We start from the raw sequence: 10701 nt of genomic DNA on the forward strand, positions 1-10701 counted from the left end.
TGAATTTAGGTTTGAAGAGCAAAGGCAGGAGATGCAAGTCTCATCCCCCATCTGCACAGTAGCTGTCCCCAGAGATACTGGGAAGAACTAGGGCACTCCCAGTCCTTGCCACCCCCACAACACCTGCTCAGCCCTGAGGAGCAAGGTGATCCTCAGCAACCAAGCCTCCCACACCCCAAGTTCTGCAAGTGATCTCCCTTTCCCCCTCCCATCTCCAAAAAAGATGTGGTCCAACCCAAGGAGGGCGTACCTGGAGAGGCTCTACTAAGTCCTTAAGGGAACACCCACAGGCCAGGAAGAGACAAAAACAAGCTGTCCAGTATAAATCAAGGACATCCTGAGAGCAGTTCCTAACTCAGGTCAAGCTTAAGTGGTTGAGAAAATGAGGTTGCTGTCAGACACAGTGGCACACACCTTTAATCCCATCTACTCAGGAGGCCAAGGCGGGAGGATTGTGACTTTGAGGTCAGTCTCAGCAACTTAGCAGGATCCTATCTCAAAAGTAAAAAATAAAAAGAGCTGGGATGTAGCTCTGGGGTAGAGCACTTGCCTAGCACGCACGAGGCCTTGGGTTCAATCCCCAGTATGAAAGAAAGGAAGGAAGGAAACAAAAAGGAAAAGAGGCTGCTGGTAGTAAGTGGGAAAGGGAAGGGATAGCTGAGAAATTGAGGCACTTATTTGGAGAGGGATGGAGACCTACAGCTGCTGAAAGTCCAGAAAAGCACCACAACCCAACTCCCACAGACTCAGGGCAGAAACCCAAGATACAGCCAGAGGAATGGCTCTCCCCACCCTCCAGTTTTCCTTCCCAGTGGGACCAGAGATTCAGGGGAGCCTGCTCACTAAGAGACACATGCCCATCATCCTATCTGAAAAAAAGACTCTCCTGTGATACAAACTCCAGAAGAGAGTGTGTGTGTGTGTGTGTGTGTGTGTGTGTGTGTAAAATACACCTATTTCCAGGCAAATACTGGGAGCTGGAGTCTGGTTGCCTATCATCTCAACCTCCTAGGGTATGGTTGGGGACAGTAAAGATACTCATTTTGCTACATTGTTTTTCTTCCTTTTCTATGTTTCTGTTTTTATATTTTCTTAGCAGCAACAGAACAGGGAGTCAGTCTTGAGGTATTTTAAAGAGTTTTTTTTTTTCTTAAAAAAAAATAATATAAAGTTATAAAAAGCGGCAGCAGCCTGGGGCCCGGATCTGGAAGGGAGGAGGTGCTGGCGGCTCCATTGCAGTGGGCAGGCACTTTCTTGTTAATGGGCTTTTGACTGTAGGAAGACAAGAGGCAAGAGACAGGATCAGGGTGGGGGCCTACCAGTTGTCCTACCCAGTGAACTGGGTAAACCAAAGGGCTAACTCTTGATTTCCTTCTGCTGGCTTGGTAAGTCAAACAGAGCAAGAGCTAGGTGAATGCCAGTTCAAAAGGGGTGGCCTGGAATTGAGGCTGGAGAGCACACACATGCGCACACACACACACAGAGTTAGGACCACAACAGCTGTCAAATATGCTTTCCTGTGGGTGTCAGGGAAGTCAGTATGCATCTGGCTCATGCCTAAATAGGGAGAACATTTCTCTGTCCCACCTCCCATGAGACCCTCCTGGAAGACATCCCATGAACAGACCAACAGGCGATTCCAGAGCTGTTATCAGAAAAGACAAAGAAACCTAGCTGCAGCTTTACTAGAAACCCTGGAGAACCTGCCTATCATTATAGAACCTGGGGGTGGGCACATGTACAAGGTGGGCGCTCATGCTTATGTGGACCGTGAGTTATGAACTTGCCCTTCAATGCCACAATGCCTAAAGGAAGAACCAAAGAACAAGACACCAGCCCTCCCACCTGGCTGCTCAGCATGTTGAGCCACAGCTCGGGGGGGACCCAAACTCCCTTTCCTTCAGGGAACAGAAGTACTACTAGGCTCTGGAATGGGAGCCACAGCCAATTCAGAAAGAAGTAGCCCTTTGATTACAGCAAAACCTAGGGCAGGGGTGCTCAGCATGTCTTGAGAATAAGGGAGAAGACTATGGATAGGGGAACCATTTGGCCAAAGTGAGGGTTGCTTGCAAAGGGATAACCTACCTCTGTCTAAAGTAGATGGCTTAGGAACTCTTCCCCTTTCTTCCCTTCCCTGCATAGCCATCTACCTGGCACTTTCTCCATGTTAGGTACCCACTGTGTTCCCCACCTCAGCCTTTCTGACCCCTCTGTGCCACACTCTCCAGGAAGGTGGGCTGGTACCTTCAGTGTAGAGCACTTCTCCTCAAAGGCCAGGGCCGGGCCTGGCTTCTTGCGGCGCACAGAGCAGGTCCCTTCAGAAGGGGCACCAGCCTGACAGTGCTTGGCCTTCACTGGCCGGCAGTAAGTGGCCAGGTTTTTCCGCTTCTTGGCTACCTCTTCCTCAGAGAGGCAGTTGGTTGGCAGGGCCTTGGCTGGGTGTCCAGCTGCTCCCCGGTTCTCCAGCTGAGAAGCCTTGACTGGTGTGGGGAGTGGATGAGGGGAACTCCGACAGTCCAGGGGTCCTGCACGCTTCACTCTTGGCCCCACAGTCCCATTAAGTCCCATGCCCAGGGCTGTTTTAGTCTTGGCCGAGAGACCCCGGCAGCCAGAGGGTTTGCCTTTTCCAGTGGGCTCCAGGATACATGTCCGTTTGAAAGTGGTGGGACCAGGGGACAACTTCCGCTTTCGCGAAGGGGCCTCCACCTCTGCCCCATCCTTGCCTTTGGATGACTTGCTAGCCTTGGAAGGCGGCAGCTTGCTGAAGGACGGGGATGGCGTGTTGGCAGGCAGTGGTGAGGTGATGGCCTGGCTGCCGCCCATGCACTCTGCCTGGCTGCAAGCGGCTGCCACACTGGGGGAGCCTGCAGTGTAGCTGGGGACAAGGCTGTCCTTGGTGGGGGGTGTGGAGACTGGGCAGGCGGGTCTGGGGGGTGGGCCTGGAAGTCGGGGGCAGCTGCCCATGGAAGATGGGCTCAGGGGAGCAGATAAGGGGGAGGTGACAAGGTGGGATGGAGGTTCAACCGCCGGTGGGATCTTCCTGCAGTAAAAAGAGAGTCCCACTGTGACTGCCAAGCAAATAAGAGGGCCTCCCCAACACATACCAGTTTCTCTGCCCCGCCTAGAAATGGCCAGCAGAGCCCCAGAGTTGCTGCCATCTGCTGGGAGACACTGGAATTGAGGGTTAGGAAGAAGGCTCAGGGAAATATATACTCAAACTATATAAAATATGTGAACTAGTGTGCAGACTCATAAACAACTGCATTTTAAGACTCTACTTGAGCATCCCCTATCCCAAGTTACCCCAAAGGTACTGCCAGTGATGGCTAAGGGTCTAGATTCAACCCCAGACCACCCACCCATTCATGCCCTGCTCCAGGCTGCCAAAATCCCCCACCCTGGCAAACAGCCAAGGCACACCAAAGAGCATGTGTGAAAGATCTGGGTTTCTGAAGTCTTGTTCACCAAGGCCTGGGAAGGGGCATTCCAGGCCCAAGAAACTCACTTCCACATGTGTGAGCTGAGGTGCCGTTCCAGCATGGAGCTGAGTGCTGAGCAGAACCGGTCCAGCCGGCGGCTAAACACATAGCATCCTGGGCTCACTAGCCGGCTCCCAAAGGTACAGAACTAGAGGTAGAAAAAGGTCGTGGTTAGTGGGGCCTGAGAAACAGGGAGGGCATCTGCACAAAAGATCTGACCTCTCCCCATACTGTGGGCCAGAAAGGCTGGCCACCCCCACCCCAGGCCCTGCCCCAGGTCCTTACCGCCTGTGGCCGCGGGGGCCGGGTTGCATAATGGCAGTCAGGGGAGAGGTGGAGGTCCTCAGATGTCCCCTCCTCCTCACTCTCCTCGCTGGAGGCCTGGGCCCCACCCCGGGGCAGGGGGAAGGGGAACAGGCCTGGGTCCCCATCACCACCACAGGGGCCTTCATCATCCAACTCACTTTCAGAGGAGGCCCGGGACCTGGAAGGGCCAAAGGGGATGTGAGGGCAATGTGACTGGTGTGGGGTCAGGGTGGGGGAGTCCCTGAACCCGCCAAGCTCAAAAAGCCAGGGCAGACACCCTGCTGGGCAACCAGAAGAAGGAGGATAGGACAGGAGGGCATGAGAGAGCTCACAGAGTAAGAGACAAGAGCCCAGGGCCACAGCTCCCAAGGGATTCTCTTCCCAGCCCCTTCAGTTCCCAGGCCCTGCCTCCTCAGGGGAAAAATCTGCTCCCGATTCACTTCCTTCAGAAAATCTTCGGAGCTTAACTGCACCCAGCTCTGGTCAGCCCAGTCAACTCTCTCAACCCCCTTCTTGCATCACATATTCCTGTGAGCCTGTCTGGGAGCTGAGCCTGTGTTTCGTGTCTGCCCCTCATGTTACAGGCAAAGAGGCGTGTGTGTCTCCTTCGGCAAGGCAGGCTCTCCCCGGGATCCAGCGCAGCCTCTGCACACGAAGGGGCCAGTGAATGAATACATGGTAGGACTGCCTTACCCAGGACCCTAACCCTTTCAGCTCCCTAGTGAAAGTCTTGGCCTATTGGAAGTAGCTGGGAAAATGTTCATATCCTGGTATTGGATACTGGCACACCACAGAGAGGCTAGGGTATTGTGGTAGCCTGGGCAGGAACCGGGAAATCACCTGCTTCCACACCACTGCCAGGGGCCTAGGTATCCCCCCACATTCAGGGTGGAGTGAGCACATCTTGCAGGACAGACACTTCCTGCACCTGTCTTCAGGGGTCCCTGGTGCCTTAGGGGCCAAGTATCCCCAAGTGAGATGGGCGCTGGATCCTGGACATACCTGGGCAGTGCACAGTATGGGTAGGTCTGCTTGGTGCGAGCAGAGAAGGTGCTGCTGGCAGCAGCCACAGCTGCCACAGCCTGGACTGAGGACGAAGATTCCTGGGAGGGGCGCTCAAGCACTGGCTCCTTGCGCCCTGGGCTCTTCTCCTTAGGAGACTCTCCTTTGCGGGAGTTGGCCTTCAGCTCTGCCACTAGCACATCAAAGTCCTTGGCCCGGCCCTGGACCTCCCGGCGCTGGTGTACCGAGTGGATCTAAAATACAGCAGGGTGGAGAGTGGGGAAGGGGTGTGAGCTGAGAGGTGAGGGGTAGCTGGGTGCTCTGGCCTGGGCAAGCAGAGGGGGGGTTTGAGTGTGTTTGGGATATATTTGTGTATCTTTGTTTTACTCCCCCATGGAGCCCAAATCCTGTTTTGGGGTGGGAGAACCTGGAAGCTACTCCCTGCCTGCTGCTCCCATCTGCAACACTGGGGTGGCCTCCTCTTCCCTTCCCAGCCTCATCCCTGGATAACATCTAAATTCCTTTCCTAGCCCAGGTCCTGTGTCTGTGTTAGGCTCCCTCTCCATGCAGTAGAAATCAGGGTTACCTTGCAGGTCAACAGGCGTGTACAGATCTTTTTGGTCTCTGGATTTATGACCCCACACTGCCTATTGAGGTCACACTCCTTCCCTGTGGGGAAAGTGGTTCCAGTGAGCATAAAGGCCATTTCTTAGAAACCCATGGGAGAACCTGGCCTCTTCCTCCAGGGACCTGGGAAGAACTGGCTCTAAGGTGGAAGAGCTTCCAGCCCTCAGGTCTGAGGCTCCCCTTGCAGGAAACTCTTCAGGGTATCCAGATCTCTGCAGGGTGTGTGACCATCCCTGTCCCCAGCCCTAGCCCAGGCATTTCAAGCCCACAGCAGGGCAGCACATATCAAGAAGAAAAAGCAGCCACAGGAATCTAGATGTAAGAAAGGAGGTAACAGTCAACTGCCAAAGGGGAGGAGAGTAACTTCACCTGCTTGGACATAGACAAGTGTCCTAGATTAGGAGACCTGGGCTAGAGAAGCTTTCCTTGGAACAAGGAGGTCAAGAGGTAACAGGGCTCCTGTACTCTGTAAGCTGTGTTGGTCAGGCCCGGTCCTTCCTGACTTCCAACCCATCTGGCCCAGGGTCAAAGCAGCCCAAAGGAGCCCCATAGGACCGCAACTACTCACGAGCCATCTTGCGGTGAGTTTTGGGGGGCAGCCTGGCCCCACCAGCCTCCTTCTCTGGGGGGCTGCCTTCGGCCCGGTGACTGGAACCCTCACCAGGGATTATCTCGATGCTCTCTCTGCCAGGAGGTTCTTTAGAAGGGAGAGCCATAGGGGCTTTTCCGGGGGAGTCCTTAGGGAGGCTGCCTGGCTGGCCGAGGAAAGCAGAGGGTGGGGCCACCCTGATTCCATGTCCATCAGGCTTCGGGAGACTGGACATCTTCTCCAGATTCACCACAGGCACGAAAAGGCTACACGTGGAGAGAGGGTATGGGCTGGGGGGTGGGGAGGCTGGGCCTGGACCCTAGCCCAGAGCCATCTCCTTCCTGGCCCTGAAACTTGGGTGGGCTCCAGGAGGTACGTTTAACATGGGAAAAGGGAAGCCCACATTGCCTGGAACACATGGGAAGGAGCTGCAGATGGGGTTAGCTGCCTCCACTGGTGTCAACCCCTCCCTGGGGCAGGGTTGGTCTTGGGGAGTCTCCAACCTCTTCTTACCAGAGGTTGTCCTTCTGGGTCTTCTCAGGAGGCTGATGGCCGCGGCTCCGGGACCCCTGGCCCTTCTCCCTGGAGGAGGTTTTGGTGGAACCTGGGGCCCTACAAGCTGGGCCCTGCCCATTCACTACATGGCATTTCTGAGAGCTGGCAGGGGCTGGAGGTGGGGGTGGGGCCCGGGTATAAAGCTTGCTGAGGGGCCCATGTCTTCTTTCTGTCACCAGGAGGTGGAGAGAGTAATCAAGGTAAGTGGTATAAACTGCCTCCTTCCCCAGCCTCCTAACCTCCCCGTAGACTCAAATCAGAGAATCTGAGTTTCCATAACTTAGACTGTGAATTTGCCTCCTTCCCTTTTTACTTCGAGCCATCAAAACTCAGTATTTTAGACCCAGCTTCCTGAACTTCTTAAGTCCACTGGATGCCAGCAGTTTGTTTGAACAATAAACCCTACCCCCCACCCCGCAATGCTCTGAATCTACCTCCAGGCCCTTCCTATCCCTAGAACTGCCCTCTACTACCCCATATGACCTCCCTGTACTAAAAGTTCCCTGTTCCACCTTCCCCTTAGTTCCTCCCTGGGGCTCCTCTCACCGCAGTGCTTCTGGAAAGCTTGAGGCTTCACCACCTGGCTGCAGTGGTTACACACAACCAAATAGAAGTCATCATGGGCAGGGCAGTGCCCGAAGATAGACATGTCTGCAATGACAGAAGCCCTTGTCACTGGGGCTGGGGACTCCATTCCCTGTAAGATCAGAGAGCATTCCCACCCCACCACTTTGAAGGCACTTCACCTCCCAATTGATGCTCCCAGTTCTAGGTTTCATTCTAATCAATCCCAAAGTATATGGGCGCCAATCACCTATAGCTAGTATCTCCAACGACAGGTCACAGGAGCCAGGGAAATTGGCCAACTCAGATCTAGCAATGAGGATCCCAAACTTGGTGCTTCAAGTGAGTGTGGTGGCAGAGGGGAGGGCGGTCCTGTCTGCCCTGAGTTCCAGCCCTAATGTGTGTTAAGTCCTACCTTCTTTATTTTTTTTTTAATTTTAATATTTATTTATTTATTTTTTTTGTTTTCAGCAGACACAACATCTTTGTATGTGGTGCTGAGGATCGAACCCAGGCCACACACATGCTAGACGAGTGTGCTACCGCTTGAGCCACATCCCTAGCCCAAGTCCTACCTTCTTTAATGAGGGTCATAGCATCCAATTTCTTCATGTTTTTGCTACTTTCCTCCAGTTCAGCCCCTGGAGGAAAAACACAGCTCAGAAGTCCACCCCCTTCCCAGATCCCCATCTCCTACCCTAGCCTGCAGCCCAGCACTGAGAAGCCCATCTCCCTAAAGAGTTCTTGATACTCAAAATCACTAGGAGAACCTTTTGGTAGATCCTGCTCAAGTTCCCATTTTTCCTTCACCTGCTGTCTCTGAAATAAGCTAAGAAGAATCCAGCCACCTGTATCATGGACCCTTTACTCCAAAGGCATGGATCAGGGTTCCACCGCTGACTAGTTGGATGAATATGGGTAAATATCTCTTTTCTGAGGTTCAATTCTCCACTTAAAATGGAAATGATCCTAATTTTTTCCCTGGAGATCTGAGTCCCTCCATGAGATTTCTCACAGGGCTTCTGTTACTCCTGGACATCCAGATACTCTCCCTGGTAACCATCACCATAAACTCAAGTTTGCTCCACCTGAGTTAGAACAGCATTGTCAATGTTATACCCAGTTTCTGAGGTCCTGCCCTGATAGAACGGTCACAGACCAGGGAAACTGCTGCCTTTGACCCTTTTGGCATCTTCAAAGTCTCCTTGGTCAGTTACCAAGCCCCTCCCCTTCTTAGAGGGACTTTGCTCAGGGCTGCCCTTGTACCTCAGTTTCTGGGTTAATGACAAAAACATCTTAGCTGCAAAGCATCTTTTCCCTCATCCCCCTCCCTTTCTCCTCCCCCCTCCCTCTTCTACACCCCCTCCCTGTCCCTTGGAAAAAAAAAAAAATCAATTCTGAGTCACCAAACCCATCTGACTCCATTTCCGGTTCTCAATGCACCCAGACCCTGACAATGGCCCCATCTTTGCCCACCCAGCATGGGCCAGTTCCAGGGTGGCCTGTGCTCCCACTTAGATCTGCTTTCTGTTACCTACTAACAGATTTGCCCCTTTCTTAGATGAGAAGAATGTTGGAAATCTTATATAATGTCTACACATAAGGGGTTGTGGAGTTAGGCATTCAAGAGACAAGGGGCAGCTCCCACTCTTTTTAATCAGTTAAATCCAAGTGTGGGGAATGATGGACCCAATAGGACTGGGAGTCAGATGTCTCAGTGGAGAACAAGTGTCATTAGAGACCGCTCCATGAGGTTTTCTCCTCCACCCCTTCTCACTTGCAAACTTCTTCAGGGGTGTGATGCCTGCTGTCACCTCCAAAGGCCACGAGGCCAGGTGCTCCCTGGGGCCCAGGAGACAAAGATCAGAAGAAGGGGTTGTAGGCCCACTCACCAAAGACACTCAAGAGCCTACAGAACGTAGGAAAGAGTCAAGAGGTAGGGCAAGAGACCCAGGAAAGGACAGAGGACTGAAGGCATGGATGGATGGATGGACTGAAAGAGGGAGGGTGTGAGGGAGGATAGATAGAAGGATGGATGGAGGAACTATGCGGAGGGGGCGGGGGTCCAGAAGCACCGCAGCCGTCAGGAAAACGCCAAAAAGGAGCAGAAAATGTGGGGCAAAAGGCAAAAGAACAAGAGCTTGGGGAGGGGGGCACAGAAGTGGGGTGCGTGGGAAACACGTGGAGAGGACTGTTGCGGATGGAGACAGCTGGAGCAGGTGCACGAGGGGCGGGAGCTGGAGGCCAGCAGACAAGAAGAAAGATAAAGGCAAGTAAATGTGGAGGCAGGTGGTGGCACCGGCAGAGACAGAGGTGGGCATGGTGGGTTGAGAGCGGTGAGCCGGCGCTAGGACCCGGAGGCGCGAAGGTAACAGAGCGGGCGGGCACTAGGACCCGGCGGGTCCTTTGTTTGGGGGGCCGGGGAGCCGGACGGCGGCTCCAGTCGGCGGCTCCCCTCTGCTGGCGGGGGCCCGGAGGGGGGGAGGGGAGATGGTGATGGGGTCCCCGGACTCTAGGGTGGCTGTACTCACCATCAGCCGCAGGCAGGTCGGCCCGCTCCACCCACGAGCTCCAACTCTGTCCCGCGAAGTCATCGAGACTCGGCACCCGCCGCTCCAGAGCGGCCATTGCTGCCGCCGCGCGTTCACGCACCGCCATCACCGCCGCGGACGCGCGCCCGCCCCGGCGCCGCCGCCGCGCGGCCCCCTCCCCCCTGCCCTGCCGCGGGCACGCCTCCCCTCTCCCCCTACCTTTCCAGTTCACTCTCTGCGCAAGCACAACTCAGGTCGCCTGCCCCCTCCTCCTCCTCCTTCTACTCCTCCTCCTCCTACTCCTTCCCGCATAGCCTTCTGGGAAATGTAGTTCCGGCGCGGGTGCTGTTTCCTACAGAGTTTGCCGCAAGAGCCCTTCCGAAAGGCACGTTTGCAGGCGGAATAGAAAAGACCAAAGCCCCAGGATCCCCTCTCCTAAATCTTGTGCACACATTCTCTGTACCACGAGTCACTCTCCCAAGCTCACTACACACACACCCAGCCCCAGACCTCTCTCTGCCAAAGAAGCCCCTCTAAGCTGTGCATCCGCCAGCTGGCTGGCGCCCCTTCCCGGGCTGGCGGCCACGAAGCGACTCCGCTCCCCAGTAGATCGAATAGGGTAGGTGCAGGGAGGTGGGCGCTGTGAATCAGAAGGGCAAGGGGAGGGAGTCTGTAGGATGTGTTGAAGGACACCGGGGTTGGTGTGGGGGAGGGCCTCGGCCCCTGTGTAGTTTCTCCTCTGTGGGAAACCCCCGTTGCCCTAATGCAGGGCAGATGATTGGAGTACGGTTGTCTGGGTTTGGGAAGACCTGGCTGAGCTGATCAAGATCACCTGTCAGGATGACAGAAGGCTATCTCCGAGCCAGAGCCAGCCCCGGAACTAGAGTGGCCCCGAGGCTGCTGGGTTTTGCAGCATCTTTGCTGATCCGTCTCTCTCCTCCTGAGAACTGCGATCGATACCCTGCACCGCCTCTTCCCAAACCCTGGCTGGACCCTGACTCCATCCATCATTTTGGCTTCTTTTTCTAATGAATATTTTCTCTGCTAC

General features: G+C 54.6%; 1 protein-coding gene across 2 annotated transcripts; it reads right to left on the minus strand.

The window, feature by feature from the left end:
* Nucleotides 1-812: 812 nt before the first annotated feature.
* Atxn7l2 (ataxin 7 like 2) lies at nucleotides 813-9814 on the minus strand. Of its 2 annotated transcripts, XM_076861620.1 has the most exons (11): nucleotides 9654-9814; nucleotides 7698-7763; nucleotides 7105-7209; nucleotides 6517-6727; nucleotides 5983-6269; nucleotides 5374-5456; nucleotides 4788-5041; nucleotides 3765-3963; nucleotides 3506-3627; nucleotides 2245-3040; nucleotides 813-1272 (listed from the first exon to the last, which is right to left on the minus strand). In XM_076861620.1, the coding sequence occupies exons 1-11, from the start codon at nucleotides 9778-9780 to the stop codon at nucleotides 1258-1260; spliced, it is 2265 nt and encodes a 754-aa protein (XP_076717735.1). In that variant the 5' UTR covers nucleotides 9781-9814; the 3' UTR covers nucleotides 813-1257. The 2 variants fall into 2 exon arrangements, with proteins under 2 accessions (XP_076717735.1, XP_076717734.1); XM_076861619.1 differs by lacking the exon at nucleotides 813-1272 and having other exon boundaries at nucleotides 1998-3040.
* Nucleotides 9815-10701: the final 887 nt, after the last annotated feature.

Source organism: Callospermophilus lateralis, chromosome 7 (assembly GCF_048772815.1).
Source record: "Callospermophilus lateralis isolate mCalLat2 chromosome 7, mCalLat2.hap1, whole genome shotgun sequence".
In the NCBI taxonomy this organism is placed as follows: Eukaryota; Metazoa; Chordata; class Mammalia; order Rodentia; family Sciuridae; genus Callospermophilus; species Callospermophilus lateralis.